This window comes from Sminthopsis crassicaudata, chromosome 2 (genome assembly GCF_048593235.1).
Source record: "Sminthopsis crassicaudata isolate SCR6 chromosome 2, ASM4859323v1, whole genome shotgun sequence".
Taxonomy (NCBI): domain Eukaryota; kingdom Metazoa; phylum Chordata; class Mammalia; order Dasyuromorphia; family Dasyuridae; genus Sminthopsis; species Sminthopsis crassicaudata.
In genome coordinates this window covers 373,012,540-373,032,560 of record NC_133618.1, presented here as the reverse complement: position 1 = coordinate 373,032,560, position 20,021 = coordinate 373,012,540, and the positions used below count along the sequence as shown (strand labels likewise).

General features: G+C 37.6%; 1 protein-coding gene across 7 annotated transcripts in view; it reads left to right on the top strand.

The window, feature by feature from the left end:
• The first annotated feature begins 852 nt into the window (after positions 1 to 852).
• PPP2R5C (protein phosphatase 2 regulatory subunit B'gamma) overlaps positions 853 to 20,021 on the top strand; it is a 228,043-nt gene continuing 208,874 nt past the window's right edge. For 2 of the 7 annotated variants that reach the window (XM_074291250.1, XM_074291249.1), the window contains exons 1-2: positions 863 to 986; positions 2,275 to 2,340. In XM_074291250.1, the coding sequence (XP_074147351.1) occupies positions 960 to 986; positions 2,275 to 2,340 (93 nt within the window). In that variant the 5' untranslated portion in view covers positions 863 to 959. Of the gene's footprint in view, positions 987 to 1,519; positions 1,732 to 1,952; positions 2,060 to 2,274; positions 2,341 to 8,362; positions 8,436 to 20,021 lie in introns of those variants that run through there. The other 5 variants (XM_074291251.1, XM_074291253.1, XR_012486607.1 and 2 more) reach the window with 4 other exon arrangements.

Sequence of the window (20,021 nt, the reverse complement as noted above, 5' to 3'; positions counted from 1 at the left end):
AATACTCCGTTTTGGGGGAGGAGGAGGACGGGATGGGGCCAAGGCTGTTCCCGCTTATCCCCCGCTAGCTTCCGTTTTGGACCGTCTGCGTTTCCACACATCGCTTTCAGCTTCCCCCTTTCCCTTTCCTGGGCTCCGCCACCACCCCTAACAGCAGCTAACGTTCCCAGGCACCACGGACTCCTCTCCCTCCGCACACCCCGTTCGGGTCAACCGCAGCCGGCAGCCGGCTCGGGCCACCTGGCGTCAGCGGCCAGCTCCGCGTTTCCCTCGCCCCGGCCCGTCACGCCTTGTTCCTCCTTCCTCGCACTGCCCAAAGGAGCAAAGCCCGGGCAGTCGCCTGCCAACGTCCTCGGACTGAAGGCGAAAGAGCTAACTCGAGACCAAAGCCCGCGACCGACCCCCCCCCAAAAGCGCGAGAGTGAGGGAAAGCCGAGGTCCGGGGGACCAGAGGAGGGACCAACGTTAGAGGGCACGTGACCGGAGGAGGAGACGAAAGCTCAGCCAATGGCAAAGCGTCGTACCCGACAGTGGGACGGAGCTGAGGCCTGAGTGGGGCGGGGTCCGGAACCCGGGCAAAGCGGAACGGGGCGGAGAAGGGGGCGGGGAATGGGGGTGGGGTTACGAAAGGGGAGGGGAAGGGGGAGGGGGGCGGAGAGGGCTGGGGGGGAGGGGCGAAGAGACGCCGCCGCCGCCGCCGCGGCTGCTGCAGCCTCTGGGAGCCTGGAAAAGGGGAAGCGAGGGCGAGGGAGGGACTCAGTCCCCGGCAAGGCGGCGGCGGGGGTGGCGGCTGAGAAGGCGGCAGGAGGGCAGAGGGAGGCAGCGTCAGGGGCGCTGCTGCTGCTGCTGCGCTTGCTGGTGCTGCTGCTGGAGGCGGCGGTGGCGGAGGAGGAGGAGGAAGAGGCGGCGGCGGCGGCGGCGCAGGAGGAGGCGGTAGGGGCGGGCGGCCCGCACCAGCCATGCCGAATAAAAACAAGAAGGAGAAAGTGAGTCCGGGGCCCCAGCGGGCCCACCGAGCCAGCTGAGGGGACGGGGATTGGGGGCCGGGCCTGGAGGCGGGAGGGGAGAAGACGAAACTGCCCCTATAGGGACAGGGCCTAGTGTGGGGGCTCGGGCGCCGCCCCCCTGAGACGAGAACTCTCCGACAACTTCTGCTCCTGACTGGGGACCCCGTCTGCGCTTCCCCAGCTTGCCGGGACCCCAGTTCTGGGCAATGACAACTGATGCTCCAGTTAGTCACCTGGAAGTGGGGCCGGTGCGAAAGCACCCGGGGTGCCCAGGCCTTGGACAGGACAGCAGGAGCCCAATCTCCTGGCGGCCTAACCCTAGGTCCACCCTCCGCTTCCCCCCGCCCTAGGAGTTTGGTAAACCTTAAGCAAGTGGGGGGCATCCTTTCCCATCCTCCCAGGACCTGGGGGCTGGTGGCGCCCACGTCTCGCCCCCTCTGCCCCTCTCCAGGCCCTTGGAGATCAGTGACAGCAGCCTGAGATTGTCCTGGAAGTAAAGACGGGCGAGCGGGAGGGGGGGAGGAGTGAGGCTGCCCCGGGAAACGGCATCTGGCGTCCACAGTCGGTGCCTCCCCCGCCCCAGAACCTCTCCGGAGCAGCAGCAACAGCGGGAGTGGGGGTGGAGGGATGATACCGGGTGCAGAGATGCTTTGGAACATGCCTCCTAACCCAGGAGGAGAGGGTGAAGCAACAACTGCAGCCGTCTGGGGCTTGCGAACTCCAGGTGGAGAGAGGGTTCAACCCTGGGCACCAAACTTCCTTTGCTCACCGTAATTGTCTAGAGGATTCCTCGTGATGGGGAGGAATTTTGTGTCGTTTCCGAGAGAGAGAGACTTTCTAGTGCTGTAAAATAGTATTATTATCCTGCATTGTGATGATGTGTATTGTGTGATGATATGTATTTCTGCTGCGTTAGCTTTTTTTGTTTTGGTTTCAGGTGGCGCTGTATAGCATTTTAGTATCACCTTAGAAACCATCATCATAGCAGTTTAGGGAAAGGAAAAAGGAAGGGTCCTTTGAAAAAACTCATACTACACCATAAATAATTGCATGTAACTTAAGTTCCTTTTTTTGGTAGTCTTGGTAACAAAAAGTTTTAAGAGTAAATAAATGTCTTGCAGGCTGTTACATCTTCTAAACAGTATATGTTAGAACTTTTTGATAATGTTAAAATAAGATAATTGCATAGGTTCTTAAGAGTTTCAAAACTTTTAAGGATTATACAAATTCAGAAATATAAAACTTGATCCGCTTGATATTTTCTCAGGAACCAGCAAAATCGGGGAAAAGTGGAAAAAGTACAAAAGAAGGACAAGATGCTGTAGAACAGGAGGTAATTGTTTTTTGTGTTTTTGACTTTAGTCAAACAATTTTGGTTCTAGCAGTTAGCAAAACTAAGAAGGGCAGAACCCAAAATACTTGGCACTTTCTCCTGCATAGGATTTTGGACTTCTGCCATTCTTTCTTTGTATTTATTTAGGAGATATTTGGGAAAATGGAAATTTCATGATTCAGATTTGGAAAACTGAGGTATCTGGATGTTTAAATGAAAAGTTGAACAATGGAGTTGGTAATTCAAAGACTTCTTCTGAAGTCTTCCAACAAACCCGAGATTGTTTCTGTCAGTCAGACTGCTTCTCTGACATATGTTCTACTTATCCCTTTTAGCTGTTGGTTCTCCTTTTCAGCTGCTGGACTAGTTTCTTTTTAATCTGCCAGGAGCCTATATCAGCTGTTAATTCTTTGCACTCTTAGTCCTCCCCCCATTCACCCCTCAATCTCTAGACTCTCTTCTGTTGCTTACTCAAATCCCCCTCCCTTCTTGAGCTCCTCCAGAGTGTACCTGTGCTAGGTAGGCCCTTCTTTCCTTACATATTAATTGATCTCTTATCCTTTTCTATCTCTCAACCTATCTATTTCCTTTAAAAATCTTTTGCTGTTTTTCCAGAATCATTTTAGCCTTTTGTTATGTTCTATCAGTATTCTATTTTAGTGTTCACACTTTTTTGTCCTATTGTGCATATTACTTTGCTGATTCGTGACAGAGCAAATTCTAAATTGTACTTGATTTGACAACAGCCTATTTTTTAAGTGTTGTTCCTTATTTACTGATGATGTCATTGACCTACTGTCAGGACAGTTGCTTTGAGTCATTTTAGCTTACCGATTTCCACAATCACTACTTTGTTTTGCTCATTGGGTCTCTGGACTGAATGAAGATGACCAAATGGCTGAACTCAGAAATCTAAATCATACTGTCTAAGAGAGCAGCTAACAGGCACATTGAATTAAGTTCCTTACATAAAAAAACAGTCTGATGGTTCTAATATACTTTGTCTAATCATTTTGACATTTTCATTTAAATTAAACTAGAATTCGTAAAATTCTGTTTAGAATTTATGCTTGGTTTTTTTGAAAGCCATGTAATTTTTCATATATAAAACTTTTATCATATATGTATGTATATATTTTTATATATATATATATAATGTTATTTATATGTATTTATTGGTACTTTTAAATTACCATTTTCTTTTCCTTATCACTCATCATGTTTTAGATCTTTCTTCTCTTGCATTTAGGGAGTTTGATGATTTTTAATGTTAAAACTTGATAGGAAGGTAAATCTCCTGATTCCCAAAATCATAGAAACATATTGAAATTTTAAAAAAACATACCTTTGAATTATTTATACCAATATTTTTCCCTACCTTTTCATTATTGTACTTAATCAAGAGTTGACTATACATATTGTAAATGCTTGTTTTAATAGTATATTCTGAAAATTAGTTGATTTAAATTGGCACAGTAGATAGAGGGTGATCTTGAAATCAAGAGGACCTGAGGTCATTACCTGCTTCTGGTATATATTAACAGCTGATTCAAATGACTTCACTTCTCTGTGCTCCAAGCAATTTTTAAAAATAAATTTTTATTGTTATATTTTGTTTATATAATACCTACATTTTTCTTTTTTCTTTTTCTTTTTTTTTTTTTTTTTTGAGCCTGGGGTTAAGTGACTTGCCCAGGGTCACACAGCTAGGAAGTGTTAAGTGTCTGAGACCAGATTTGAACTCGGGTCCTCCTGAATTCAGGGCTGGTGCTCTATCCACTGCGCCACCTAGCTGCCCCCTACACTTGCATTTTTCAAGGTAATCCTCCTGTCACCCTTCTCAGTCCTTTGTAACAAAGAATAAGAAAGAGAAATAAAAATCAGTTTTTCAAACTTGCCAACATGTTGGACAAAGCCTGACATTAAACGAAGAGTCCCATAAACCTCTTCCTGTTCTCCAAGGAAATGTGGGGCACATAGTTCTTTAACATTTTAGGTGACCAGTAAACTTCTGACCTGCCTCAGAGGAGAGTATCTCCACACCAGGAGTTCCTACACTGAAAGTGTCCCAGGATATAAATGTTCCTTTTACAAGCCCTGACCTATTCAGTAACTGCCAAAGTTTCCTAGTCAGCTTTCAAACTGTCCTTAATATCCAGCCATATCTTATGCTGGCAAAGAGGGATGATCTTAGAACCACTGTATTTAGAGTCTGAGTACTTGGATTCAAATTTCAACTCTGCTAACTATCTGTATGATCTTGGATAAATCATTCAAACTCCATGGGCCTCTCAGTATCTTGCTCTATAAAACGAGGGAGGGTGTAGTAGACTAGATTATTTCTGACGTTCTTTCTTGCTGTAAATCCTATAACAGTCCCTCTTACTAATAAGGTATTAAGGATTTCAGTGTTTATTTCATTTACCTAGATTGCATTGCAGGGAAAAATCAGAGTTGGAGACTGCTAAATTCAAATTTGGAATTGAACCTGAAAAGCTATTAGTAGCTCAATAGGAGGTAGGCTCTGAAAAACACTAACTATATCAGTTTTATATAAATATAAATATTATGGAAATTATGTTAGGTGATTTGCTTTTAAAATCCTAAGAAGTAAAACTCATTTTTCAGTTGTTCTTTGTTATTTATATCACCAATATTGCTTTGAAAGTCACAACTAAAGAATTAAGTTACTTTGGATATTTCTTTGAAAGGATAAAGGATAGAATATTTTTAGTAACTTGAAGTAATTATAACTGAGCAACTTTTATTTCTGCCTGAACCCTCCCCATATAGCTTTTATTCTTGCTACTTTACTTTCAGTTCTACCTACTTATAATTGTAGAAAATTAATGAAAAAGCATTTATTAACCACTTACTATGAGTGAAGCACTGTGCTAAGCATTATTAAATGATTGACTTATTGTGTGGTCAGCTGAGCCATTATTGCATTTTTTAAAATTTCTTTTCTTTCTTGTTATTAGTTATGTTTGAATATTTCAGATGAAAATCTTAAATAAGTTTAAACTTCCCTGCCTCATTTTAAAGCTTTCTTTGATATCCACCTTTACAATTATTGTTTTTTATTACATTGTCCTGCATGCAGTAATAGGCCTTTAATGATAAAATGTTTGTTAAAAATGAATTAAATATCCCAGGAGCTTGTCCTACATTAGGACAGTGTATCTCTGTTGGAGATCCATATGAAAAGAAGTCATTCTAACCCAAATAGCCAATTGCATTGAAAAAAAGCACCAGCAAGAAAATTGTTCAAGAATTTGACTTTTTATACTGATAGTTCATTTTGTTTCAGATATCTGAATGATTCTTATAATAACTCTTCTCTATCTCACTGAAGAGAATTCAAGAGGGAAATTGGCTTATAGTGCAAGAAGAAGACTTTAAATTGAATATCATAAAGTTTGCTTAATGGATACTGGATAAGGAAAATCTTCTGAATTAATTGGTACCAAGAAAAACAGATTTATATAGTGGAAGGAACCTTGGAGTGATAATTAGATGACCCAACTTCTCATTCCCTAGCTGCCACCAACTTGCTCTTATATTTTGAACAAGTCACTTGAGATCATAGGTTTCTTCTATTATTATTTTATGATTTTATGTATTATTTATTTTATTTATGATTTTAAATCATTATTTTAAATGATTTCTAAAATTCTTTTCACTTTAAAATTTCCTTTGCTCATAAGTGACATCCATTTACTTTTGGATGGTTTAAGAGGAATACCACCTAAAAGAATTTAGATAACCTATGGAAGTTCTCTACAATAAGGGTTTTTAACTTTCCTTGGATTCCTTTTGGCAATCTAGTAAAACCTATGGACCCCTTCTTAGAATAATGTTTCTAATACATAAAATAGAATATATAGAATTATAACCAATTATGTTACAATATAATTATCAACATTTTTTTAAAACCAAGTTTATAGATCCAATGTTAAGAACCTGTTCTATGGTTTAGATGGTTTCACTTTTGAATGTAGCATATGATTGTAATTGCTTTAGTTACTTTTATTGAATCTTAAAGCTTTATGTGTATCTCCTTTTCCCTTTCTCTTCCCTACTCTATCCCTATAGTTTGTTTGTAGCTATTAATAAGAAACTATCATGAACAAATTAATTCATGTTGGAATGTGGCTTGAAAATTGGCAAGTGAAAACAGTTCTTAGAAAATTGTTTACATTTTCATAGTATGTTATATCTAACTCTTTACAGGCACAAGTAAAAAAAAAAATTTTGCCAATTTGTAATCTTTGTAAATTGATTTGTTTTTCTAGATTTAGTTGTGTTGAATTAAACTATATGTCATAATGTTCTTTTAGTGCCACTTAGGAATTGGTTGTTGCTTTAAAAATAAATTTAGTGCATCTGCAAAGTATCTACTTTTAAACACGTTAAAGTAGTTTTATTTTTTTTCCTTCATGATTATATTAGGCATATTTACGGCTTTGGTTATGTTTAGAAAGTCTCTGTAGGAACTTAACAATATCTTGCTGAAGAGAAGTCCTATAATGATTCTTAGGTCTCACCCTATTATCCTGTATTGTCACCTCGTACTTTTTTAATAGCTCCCCTTAGTTCCTTATTTCGTCAGCCTTCAAATTCTGTCCATTCTTTCTTTTTAGGATTCTCTCCATTGTGTCATCTTTTTTTTTTTTTCTTGGTGATATCAACCCTGTCACTTCATGCCTAAATTTTTTAAATTGTCTGTCCCTGTTTTAGACCTTTTTTCTTCTAACTAGCCTGAAGAGTTATTTTCATCATGCCAATTCCCTGCTGAAAAATCTTCAATGACTTCATTACTTCTTGGGTGTCAAACATCCCTACAGATCATATTTTGACATATTTTTATTGTCTTTTGTTATTGTGTTAAATATTTCCTGGTTGCATTTTAATTTGGTTTAGCAGCAACTTGGCTTGTAGGCTGTTTGATTCCTCTGACCAACAAAGTAAACTTCAAATTCTTTAGCTTTACAAAATTCAGGATTCTTATGGCTTGTCTCCCTACTTATATCAATAGCTCCTAACCTATTCTGGCTTTAAACTCATGCAATTGGCAAATAACATGGTTCTGACAGTTAAAAAGTTTTCAGTTTTAGGCTTCAAATTTGTTCTGTTCCAACTTTTGCCATCCTTACCCCTAGGATAGGAAGCAAAGACAACTGTTTTAATTGGGAAGGGGTAGTTATTGGTTTTTTCTTTTTGAATCTGGTAACCAACTCTTGAAATGATAATTTTATTATATTCTGGTAGAGTATCAAGACTGTGTATTTTTGTAGAGAAATATCCTCTTTTTCCTATCTCTCCCATCAAACTTTGCTTTACTCAGTCTTTTGCCACAAGCTTGAAGAATGAAGTTTTTTTAGCATTCTTTACCATCTTTCTCTAAAACTTTCAGCAGTTCACTGTCCTACAAGTATTCCATACTTGTCCTACTCATTGTTATATCTATCCCTAATCTTACACTTTCCTACCTTTATTTTATTTTTAACCCTACACTTTCCTACCTTTATTTTATTTTTTATAAGTTAATCTTCTCTTCAGTACCTTTCTCTCTGTTCTTTGGCAGCATCCCACTACTCCTTTCAGGTCTGGCATAAATACTTGACCTAGATTCTAGTCCCATGCCTTCCTGCTCTGAAACCTATAGCATTTATTGTCCAGTATCACTTATTTGGCAATTTAAAAATATTATGTAGGTTCCTTATATTCATATGACTTGTCTCCTATAAGTTCTCAGAAGCTGGACAAAACAAAATTAAAATTTCCATGAGGATAGTAACTAGCTCACTTTCTTTTCCTTTGGGTGCCTTGTAGGTAAAATGTGTTTTTAATTTAAGTTTTTAATTACTTGGTAGATTTTTAAAACATTAAGTCAGTTTAACTTGGATTAAAAATAAGAAAAAAATAATAAATCAGGAATCAAACAGAGTTGAAATCATGGTGATTAAGCTGAAGAGATGTATTATTACTATAAATTTTATTTTCACTTTAACAAATATAGGTATATGAACAAGAGGATAAGAACATTTTTTAAAGTGTTTAGGCTGAAACAACCCTCCAAACTCCTGAAGATTGTAAGTGATTGTTCCTTTATTACAACATTCATTATTTATTGATTATGAAACATATCACAAAACATGAGTGTATTAACTTAAATACAGTAATACTACCTAAGCTGCTACTGAATGGTGCTAGGAGAAATCACATTTTGTTTATTGTGTTCTCTTCAGATTTGTTATCTAATCTCAACTGGGCCCTCATAGCAGCAAGGCAATCCTTTTCCTTAATTTATTTTCTATCACACTTTCCAAAGCTGCTGTTTTAAACCTTATCTTCTCAAGCTTCCTATTCTATTCCTATCTGGCAAGGGCTCCCTAATCTTTCTTATGCTACGTCGCTAGCCCTCTTAACATTAGTACTCATTTTTTTTCTTCCTTTAGTAAGTGCTTCAATGAAAGAAATAGTCTTTGTCCTTGCCAAGGCCAGTTCTCTGCTTATATCCTTGATCTCCACCCTTCTCATCTTCAATAGATTTCTCCAATAGTCATTTTTCTATTAGACATTTTGAACTGATTATTTATCTCAAACTTAAAATGTCTGAAGTGGAGTGCATTGTATTTCTCCCCTCCCCTCTAAAACATCCATTCCTTTTCCTGTCTTTCTATATTTCTGTCACTATTCTCCTTCATTCTATATAACCAATTATCAAATCTTATCAATTGTCCCTCTGTGTGACCTCTCATATTAGTTCCCTTTTTCTCTACTAGTACAACTATCAGCCTAACTCAGGTCATTATTCCTCCCCCCAAAAAATCCAAATTATTATTATAATCATCCAGCCCCTTTCTCGAGAGTTCCCAAATGTTCCAGTCTACTTTGACTTGGCTACCAAAGTAATTTTAAAGCACTTTTTTGAGGAAGAAGCCAGAGTCAATCACTTTAAGGAGACACTGAACTTATTTCTGAGAAAAAAAATCAGGGGAAAAAAGTCCTTTTACATGTATCATTTTGGGAACTATAAGCCTCCTTTAAATTGTCAGGCCTGTTCTTTTATACTTTTGGGTGTTTAAATGAGGGTGTATATATAGTTACTTATATAGACTTGACTTAAAGAATGTAGACTTAAAGAAGTCAACTCTTTGAGGAGATGAATCCCTTCCACAACTTGATTCCAATCTGTCTTATTCTTTACAGTCTGACAAATTGCCTTCTTACTGTTAAATTGAATATGCATTCCATTTCCTATCTCTGTGTATTTGGATAGACTGTCACCTAAGCTGCAATGCACTTCCTTCTCATTTCTGCCTCTTAGAATTCCATTTCCTTCAAAGCTCAGCTAAGTGCCCACCTCATAAGTGAGTCCTTTCCTGATCATCTTCTCTAGTACTAGTGCCGCCTTCTTACCTCCATCTCCCCCCCCCCCACCCCAGTTGTCTTTGTCTGGTATGTGTATACATGTTTTCTACCATAGAATGTAAACTGCTTAAATATGGGAATTTTCATTCTTGTCTTTGTATCACCAGACCTTCTGACCAGGTGTTCACTAGGGAACCAACAAGTCAGGGCATCAGTTAGGGCAGTATGTGAGTAGGTATAATAAAGGGTTTTAAGATTCTTAAGCGTGCTACTGGTTATTAAGCTATAGATTCAAGAGATCGTGGCCAGAAACTTTTGAAGGCCTCAGAGGAGGCGAGCCGGGTAGAGATGACACTGCAAAGGTCAGTGGTCAAAGGTACTCTGTTGGGCCTAGGACAGACTAGTAATTGTAACTGCCAGGAGTGCATGTTACAAATGCCAAAGCACAGATGATAAATGGTAATTTGTTGGGATTCTTACAAGGTGCTAAGTCACTGGAATGGATAGAAACAATAATTATCTAATTTAGCATGGTTTATATGATTCTACAAGGAGATATTATGGGCCAGAACTTGAAACAAGGTACTGAGTGGAATTGAGGAGACAATGGTTAGATCTAATTTAGCATTGATTTAATCCTACAACAAATAATAGTTTCCTAGTGATGAAATGATTGGTATACTCAGTGGGCAGTATATAAGCAAGAAGCTCTCAGGGCAAGGAGGACTTCGGGAGGATTTGGGGAGATTCAGAGTCAAGATGCATTCTAATTTCCACCTTTGCTGGCTGGAGACATTGGAAGGATGAGAGGCTGAAGCTGGCTGGAGAGATTCGGGGGGAGTTCTTGGAACCAAGGAGAGAGATAGGCCTCTATTAAAGCTAACTGGACCCAGGAAAAGATTCAGGACTTTGAAAGACATAATAAAGGATCTGGACTTTAACTCCTGGCTGCATTTGGGATTATTGAAATGAACTGAAACTAAGGTTGTCTCCAGAAACCCTCCAAGAAACTTGCACCCAGAGAAAATAAATAATAAAAAATAAAAAAATAAAAAGCTATTAGAGTAGGAGTCACGAGTAATTCAAACTCCTAAGTTTGAATTGGGATTATATTTTTAGAGAAAAGAACATTTCAGTAACGTAATTCTCATTTGAGAATTCTCCCCAACTTCCCATACATTTTGTTGTCTATAAAATGTAAATTTCTCACATGACTGAATATATAAATTATTTGGTTTTGCTTTTGTTAACAATTTTTTTCCTATGACTAGATTTGAGATAGTTGATTTTAGAAAAGTTATATGTAATATTAAGAGTTTCCAAAGTAGATTCTTTAAAGGAAATTTTTTCACATAAATGGAAGAGAAAGGCAATGTAGCGAACATATTTTGGCACAACTGTAGATCCAACCAGATAGAAGTGAATTTAACTTCTAAAATAAAAACATTTCCAAACTCATTTTGCCACCGGAGGGCATAAGAGAACAGATCTGACAACAATTCAATGTGCATGTCTTATGATATTGATGAGGTGTGTAGCTGGGCTCGGAGGAATGAACCTCATCAAAATGGCTACAGAACCAGAGGAGACCAAGCAGCTAAGATTTAAATACTGAAAAATCCCTGTGTTTCCTCAATGACTTGCAGTGGACATCTATTACTATGCTTCCCAGTCATACAAAGGTAGCTCAGAGAGCTAAAAGAGATCAAAACCTTTTCCCCTTCATTCAGTAGAGATAATACCAAATTTGACACAGGAAATCTTTTTTTTTTTTCTTAAAAAAAAAAAAAAATTTAATTCTGCACTTAAACATCAAAAGAAAAATATTGTTTTCACATCTTCAGAACAGAAAAATGCTAATTATATATAAATTTATGACTGTTATATACAAATTGCTTTTTTTAAAGTTATGTAATAAATTCCCCAGTATTTCCCTTTGAACTTCTGCTCTCTGCTACATTTCTCTTTAATGCATCCAATAACCTTTTCTTCCCTTTTTTGGAGTGGGAAGTGGAGGGGGGGGTAAGGGAAGGGAGCAGGGAAGCAAACAATATCACTAGCTCTGCTTCTCTTCCCCAAGGTGGTGGTCTCACTGAATTAAAAAAAAAAAAAAAATCACACAAATTTTACAATTATACAAAAATTACACAAATAAGTCCATACATTGGCTATATCCTAAATTTATTTCATTTATCTCTCTGTCAAGAAGCAGATAATATTCTTCATTCTCGGTCCTCTAGAAACATGGTTGATAATTGCATTGATCACAAGTCTTAAGTCGTCTTCCAAATTATTTTTCCTTGCTATTATTTATGGGGGTTGAAGTCCCTTTAAGATTCCTTTATAATTGCCCATGGCTAACCTTGATTCAAAATTTTGTTCCCCAGTCCAAATTACAAAGATGTCCTTTCTGAAGCTCTAGCCTGGCCAGGACCAGAACTTGGAAGGGGCATCTTTTAACTGTTGGAAGGGGGCATCCAATCGAGAGAACTAGAGAATGCGCTAGGAGCTAAAAGTCCTGGACCAAGAGAAAAGTCAGAAGTTCCCACCTGCAAGGTTCCTGAGACAGAGAAAGGCTTGAACAACTAGTTTAAATTCTGTCTAGGCTTTAGAAAACAGGTAGTATGCCCTGAGGCTTAGAAAGAAAATGGGCAGTTTTAAAATCCTTTATCCAGCCTAGAGAGCATGGTCAGGAAACCGAGTCCCATTTTAAAAGGTATGGGACAAGCTAGTTCTCTAAGAGAGCTGGAAGTCTTGGCTCCTTTTAAGAGCCAGGTAGAAGCTATGAGAGGGGCGTTCAGAGTTGCGGCAGAGCTCCTTTTAAAAGTGAATAGGAGACTTTTCTAGAGATCTTGAAGAGTCCCCAAATCTCCCCACTGTACCCCAAGAAGGGTAAAGGATGGGAGCACTTAAATGGCAGGTTAAGCCACATGGGAGAGGTTGGAAAAGAGAGAGGATGGGGGAAGGGAGAGATGTTATCTTACCCAGTGCTTCTCAGGTGGCGAAGGTGAAGGCTCACGCAGTTAGATAGAGACATCTCCAAGTTCTCCCTGATCCATTGACTGTCTCCTCGTGGCTACAGCCTGGCCACTACAGTGGAGTGCGAGAGGGCTCAAACACAGATATCTCTCCCAGAAGAGATCAAGGAGACTGCCAGCCTGGGACTTGAGAGAGTTGGCCACGTAGTAGGGGGAGGGGTGAAGAAGAGACACTCTCCCAAGTGTCTCCGGCCTGAGGGCAGGCTTTTCTGGCGAGATAAAGGGATTAGAAATGTCTTGCCTCTAGAAGTGGCCTCTAGAGACAGAGTGAGACAAAAAGAGAAGTAGTCTCCACGGGAGACTTTGCTCGCACCCTAAACCTGGTCTGGGTGCCCTATGTTTTAGAGATAGAGTGAGACGAGAGTAGGAACACAGATATTCTTCACAGAAGCTGCTCGAAACTGCTAAGGACAAAAATTGGTTCTGAGAGACTTGAAAAGGTTAAGGTTAGTTTTCGGGGTCCCCGTGAGGGGCACCAACTAATGAGGGAAAGAAAAGGGGAACCCCATTTCTCGGCACATAGATAATCCCATGAGGCGCAGTGTCCCCTGTAAATGAATTTACAGGCCCGAAAACCTAGATTGATAAATAAAAGGTTTATTGTAGAAATTTGGAAGTAAAGCTCAGTTAGACGCCAGGGCCAAAGGTGGCCGCTGGCGGGCAGGGACCCTTACATGGCTAGAAGGATACCATGTGTTGGCGGGAGGGCTCCTGCAATGAGGGCGCTCCCGCTCACCTCTTTTATACCCAAAAGATGATGGGTGGTACCCCTAAGTTCTCGGCAGGCTTTTCAGTTAGCTCAGATCAGGTGAGGGCTGGGGGAAGCTGAGCTGAGGGTAGGGGCTGGGCCCAGATATTCATAGGGTGCCTTTGACCAGGATTTGTGAATCAAGGTCAGCCATGGGCAATTAGAAAGGAATCTTAAAGGGACTTCAACCCCTATCATTATCATCATATAATTCTTCTGTTTTAGTCACTGTATCATTTATATAAATTTTCCCAGGTTTCTCTTAAATTATTTTATTATTTTTATGTATTTTGATTTGTTCATTCATAATCCAGTTGATGGGTGTCTGCTTTGTTTCAAGTTTGTAACTTTGCTAGGACAAAAAGAGTTTCTGTCATCATTTTTATAAATATAGTATAGGCTTAGTAGTGCTATTACAGGGTTGAAGGATATGCACAATTAAAGTTTGATATTGCTTTCCAGAATGACTGGACCAGTTCATTTTCTACCAACAGTATATTAGTTTTGGAGGATAAGAACAGGAAGTTCTGGAAAAAATGTTGGTGAATGACTCTTCTCATATATTTGAATCAGTTTCTTTACTTTAGATATCTTTTAACAGAGAAACTTGCCACACATATTTTCCTTCCTTCAGGAATTATTTCCCTTTATGTCGTTAACACAAAAAGTTTTCAATTTTATATAATCTAAAGTTTTTCAAATTATCTTCTGGGATCCTCTCTATCCTTTGGTCATGAATTCTTCCCCATCTAAGTCTAATTTATGTTGTGACTTTTTAATCTAAGCCACATATCCATTTGGAATTTATTTTGCTATCGGGCAGTTATATATTATGCTTTGTTGGTCTAACCTGATTTTTTTGACCAGATTAATTTCATACCTGTCTGTATCTCTCTTAATGGTTGAATCCATCTTTACTATCCTTTGTCCCTTATCTCTTTTCTCTTTTGTAGTTAAACTCTTTGAGGAAATCATCTACAATAGGTACCTCTCTTTGTTTCCTTCCCAGTGTCTGAAGTCTTTGCAAGCCAGGCTTCTGAATTCATCATCCAATAAACATTACTCTCTTTAAAGTCATTAATGATTTCTTAATTACTGAATCTGATGTTGCCTTTTCTCAGTCCTTGTCCTTGACCACCCTCCCTCTTGCAAGTTTGACTATATTAGATTGCTTGCTGTCTCTGGGAGAGAAGTTTGGAATGCAGGGGTACATGTTGAAAACTATCTTTGCATGTATTTTGAAAAATAAAAAGCTATTAGAGTAGGAGCCGTCATGAGTAATTCAAACTCCTAAGTTTGAATCGGGAAGCTATAAAGAAGAGTTTAAAAGGAAAGAAAGAAAAGATAATTAGTTGATGGGGGGGGGGGAGAAAGGGGAGGATCTGGGTGAGAGAACAGCAGAAAAGTGGAAGTTAAATGCGTCAAAAAACAAAGCAAATGTACTCTTCTTAGAACTTTGTTATAATAATAATGGAGGAAATTGGATTGTCCTTCTTTCTGCTTACTGTACAATTTTTACTGGACCCTTCATACTGAGTTTTTATGAATGAATGGTTTGTGACCCATGTTTCTTTTTTTTTTTTTTTTAATTTTATAATTATAACATTTTTTTGACAGTACATATGCATAGGTAATTTTTTACAACATTATCCCTCGTGCTCCCTTCTGTTCTGAATTTTTCCTCTCCTTCCCTCCACCCCCTCCCCTAGATGGCAGGCATCTCCATACATATTAAATATGTTATAGCATATCCTGGGTACAATATATTATGTGCAGAACCGAATTTTGTTGTTGTTGTTGCTGTTGCAAAGGAAGAATTGGATTCGGAAGGTAAAAATAACCTGGGGAGAAAAACAAAAAATACTACCAGTTTACACTCATTTCCCAGTGTTCCTTTTCCAGGTGTAGCTGATTCTGTCCATCATTGATCAACTGGAATTGGTGACCCATGTTTCTTAATTGTGTAAACATTATGTTCCAATTTTTGTATTTATTTTCCTTGAAAAGTCTACAGTGATTCTAATTATTATTTTTAAATTATTACCTGGTAAGAAATTGATTCATTTCTGGCACTACAGAAATTTTTCTTTATGTTTTCCTATTGGAATTTAATGAGGATATATCCAGGCATGTGTAATCTTTGGTTTGTGTGGAGTTGGGGATAGGACGAGTGGTGGTGGTTAGATGGTAAGTGTATGGAGTAGTGAGCCTGGAATCAAGAAAATTTAAGTTACAAATATGGCCTCAAATACATACTAGCTGGCGACCCTATTTGCCTCAGTTTTCTTATTTGTAAAATGAGCTAGAGAAGGAAATGCAAAAAAGCATTTCATTATCCTTAACCAAATGGGTGACACTTAGACACAACTGAAACAGCTAAACAAGGCAGGAGAGTAACTATTTTTGTTGATTTAGGAAAATTTTGACAATTTCATGAAGTATATTACGCAGATCTTTTGTTCTTAGTTTTCTAGGATATCAGTAATTCGGCCATCTGAAACATATTTTAGGATGTCTGTCTGTTGGTTTTGCTTGTTTTGGAATAGTATAGTTAATTCAAATAAATGTTAAAGACCATATTTCTAATTGATTGGTATTCTATTGTAGTTCATCGGTTTAGGTTTGTTTTGGGTCTTTTTGACAATTTTTTTCTTCCCACCTTAAAAACTTGTTCGTGTTTGTGTAAAGGGCTAGAACTGAGCAGATGCACTTAATCTAGCACTTGAGGCTAATTACCAATTGGACAATTCTCTATTAAGAGAATGATCCTCCCCAACTATTTTTTGCTGGATCTGTGGGTGTGGACAAAGAAGGAAAGAGAGAGATGAAAGGGTAGGACTGGGGGGATCATTCTTTTCGCTGTGGTGAGAGAAGAAGGAGGTGTGGAGATTGCTAGATCTAATCTAATCCCCTGAAGGCGACCCCAAAAGACCAAGAATAAAGACTTTTGCTTATCCTGACTCCAGCTGATTCTATGATATCCAGGGTCACTACATGTTTGTGTTTTGTTTTTACTTTTATTGATTTAAATCCTACAAATTTTCAGAACTTTGCCAATTTCTTTTTTTTTCCCTTTTTTTCTTTTTTCTTTCTTTCTTTTTATTTATTTATTGAATAGTTTTTGATTTACCAGATATATGCGTGGGTAATTTTACAACATTGACAATTGCCAAACCTTTTGTTCTAATTTTTCCCTTCCTCCCCCCCACCCCAGATGGCAGGTTGACCAATACATCTTAAATCTGTTAAAGTATAAATTAAATACAATATATGTATATATGTCCAAACAGTTGTTTTGCTGTACAAAAAGAATTGCACTTTGAAATAGTATACAATTAGCCTGTGAAGGAAATAAAAAATGCAGGCGGACAAAAACAGAGGGACTGGGAATTCCATGTAGTGGTTCATAGTCATCTCCCAGAATTTTTTCCTGGACGTAATTGGTGTTCAGTTCATTACTGCTCTATTAGAATTGATTTGGTTCATCTCATTGTTGAAGAGGGCCTCATCCATCAGAATTGATCATCATATAGTATTGTTGTTGAAGTATATAACAATCTCCTGGTTCTGCTCATTTCACTCAGCATCAGTTCATGTAAGTCTCTCCAGGCCTTTCTGAAATCATCCTGCTGGTCATTTCTTACAGAACAATAATATTCCATAACATTCATATACCACAATTTATTCAGCCATTCTCCAATTGATGGGCACCACTCAGTTTCCAGTTTCTTGCCACTATAAAAAAAGCTGCCATAAACATTTTTGCTCATGTGGGTCCCTTTCCCTCTTTTAAGATCTCTTTGGGATATAAGCCCAATAGTAACACTGCTGGATCAAAGGGTATGCACAGTTACTTTGCCAATTTCTTAATTGATTTCTTGTGGTGTCATTTATCCATTTGAGGATGTCAGTCAAGATTTTTTTATATGGTTTCTTTCTCTATTCTACTCTGTTGCTTGTTGAGTTCATTTAGTTGTTCCAGGATTTTTTAAACTATAATGGCACTTTGATTTGATCTTTTATTTTTGTGTATGTGTTCAATATTTTGAGTTTTTTGGTGGTGATTCTCTTTTTATCATGAGGATGGGGGCTCAGTGGCTTCCTTTAGTGTTTTCTGTCCACCATCTTCAGTCTCCCATAATTATCCGTTAGACAAATGTAAAAGGTATTCTTCCTCATTCTATACAAACTCTCCTCTTTTTCCCCTTCCTCAAAGAATCAGGTTAAAATCCCACCTCAGACATGAGCTGGATGGCCCTGAGAAAATCACTTAACCTTTCTCTAGCCTCAATTTCCTCATTTATAAAATGAGGATAATAGTGGTAGCTACCTTCAGAGTGATTTATGTAGAGAGTGTTTTGCCAATCATAAAATGCTATATAAATATTAACTATCATCATTATTTTTTATTCCTATTCCAGGGAACTGGAAATGGGGAAGTAATTTAATAAATATTTATTAAGCACCTAGTGTACATAGAGGCTCACTATTGTTATGAGGACTAGTAAGTGATGAATTCTTTGACTGTGACAATCCATAATTTAAAATGATCCTCAGTCATTTGAGGCTCCTTGTTCTTCTACAATAATACTGTTAGAATGGTTGAAGGCAGAAAATACAAAGAATCGTGATTTTTTGGCAGTATGTAAATATAACTATTATTTTTAATGTACAATCCTTTTTTATCAGTCATCAAGTAAGTGGAGGAGTGAGATCATATCTTGACATTTTTGCTATAAATGCAACAAAGGTGTTGAAGTTTTTGATAAAATATAAGGAAGTTACAATTAAATAAAACTATAGTTCATAGTTTCTTCTTTTGAGAAGCAAAGAAAGAAGTTGACCAAGTTGGTTTTGTTGCTATTGAGAGCAAGGGGAACATCATTTGATGGAAATTTTGGTTATCTTACTTTAGAGTAGACATGATCATAAACAAGATAATCAATTTGTTCTTAAATTACAACTAGTTCTCAAATTAGTACAAATAATGAATCTTATGAAGTTGTCACAATTCATGTTATTCAAAGTTATGATTATGTAAACTATGGTGATTGGTTCCAGCCCAATAGAAATATGCAAATTTGAGTGAGAGAAATTCATAGGGTACATTATTCATGCTAATTAAGACCTGACTATAATTATAGCTTGTTTTCCAATATCTCTTCCAGAAGATGAAGAGGTAAGGAAATTCTTTACAAATCTTATAAATTAAAATGAGACATTATATTAAAATATTTTAGACAAATTTGTTGCTGTACTTTGTGTTTATATAACATACATTTACCTAGTTCATAGTTTCTCCTCTCAGAGAAGCATCCTTTATAACAGAAAATTTTTTAAAAATTCAACAAACTGACATATCAAAGGAAGTCTGATATTATCAACATATAAGTTAATATTTGGTAAACTCAATATGAAACTAAACAGTGAGGTAGAAAATCTAGAAAAAAAAATTGAACATATGGCTCACATTACAGATACAAAAGAAACTATAAAGGCTTATATTACGCAGAAGCCTCATATCTATATATCTATCTTATGTTAGTATTTTTCTAGATAAGTATCAGAAGACACTGGACATGGCACAAAAATTGGCTGTCTTAAAAGATAGGAAGCTCTTGTAGATATGAGTTATACTGGAATTAGTTGACAATATGGTAAGATGATTTACTTGTAAACACAAAGATGAAAATCATCACTAAATAAAAACTTATACAATTAAAACTTGTACAATGTCAAGTCTGATCTACTTAAACTATTGATACAAAAAAGGAAAATGGATAAAAAAAAGATGTTGACACAGTAATCATTTTCTACTGAAGTTTACGGTGCCTGGCATTTAATAGGTATCTTATATGCTTGTTCCATTATTCTTTTTCTCTCTCATCTTTCTTCCTCTTCCTGAATTCTTCCATCCCTTCCCCTCTCACCACCTCACCTCTGGAAAATCATAGCCACAATGAAAAGGCAAAAAAAAGAAAAGGGAAAGAATGAGAAAAAATATACTTTATTCTATATTCTAAGTATCAGTTCTTTATGTAAAGGTGAATAATTCAGTTAACAAACACTTGATTTCTTGACAAAGAGAAAGATATGATGGGTTCCGGTAATGATGGCTTAGAAATTAAATTCATTTGCAAATCCTCACAGTAAAGAAAGTAGAAAATTATGAATACCATCTAGTAGAATCCTGAGAAGCTTTGAACTAGGGAATATGATTTTATGAAAAACTTCTTGTTTAAATAAGTCATCCAAGAACATTTAAAATGAAAAATTGAGGATAATGCAAACAAAAATTGAAAATTCTTGGTCAGTTTTATAACAAGCTATTTTTTTTATTGGATAGTGTAATCACTACATCTTAGATTTAGAAATATCAGGGACTCTAATGTTAAAAACAAATTAAGATGGGAAAAAGCAGTGAATTTAGATCAAGCACTCATAATAAATATCCATACTGTTTTGAGGGCATTGAGAAATAGATTCTAAAGATACTGAATCATTGGGGAGGAAATAAC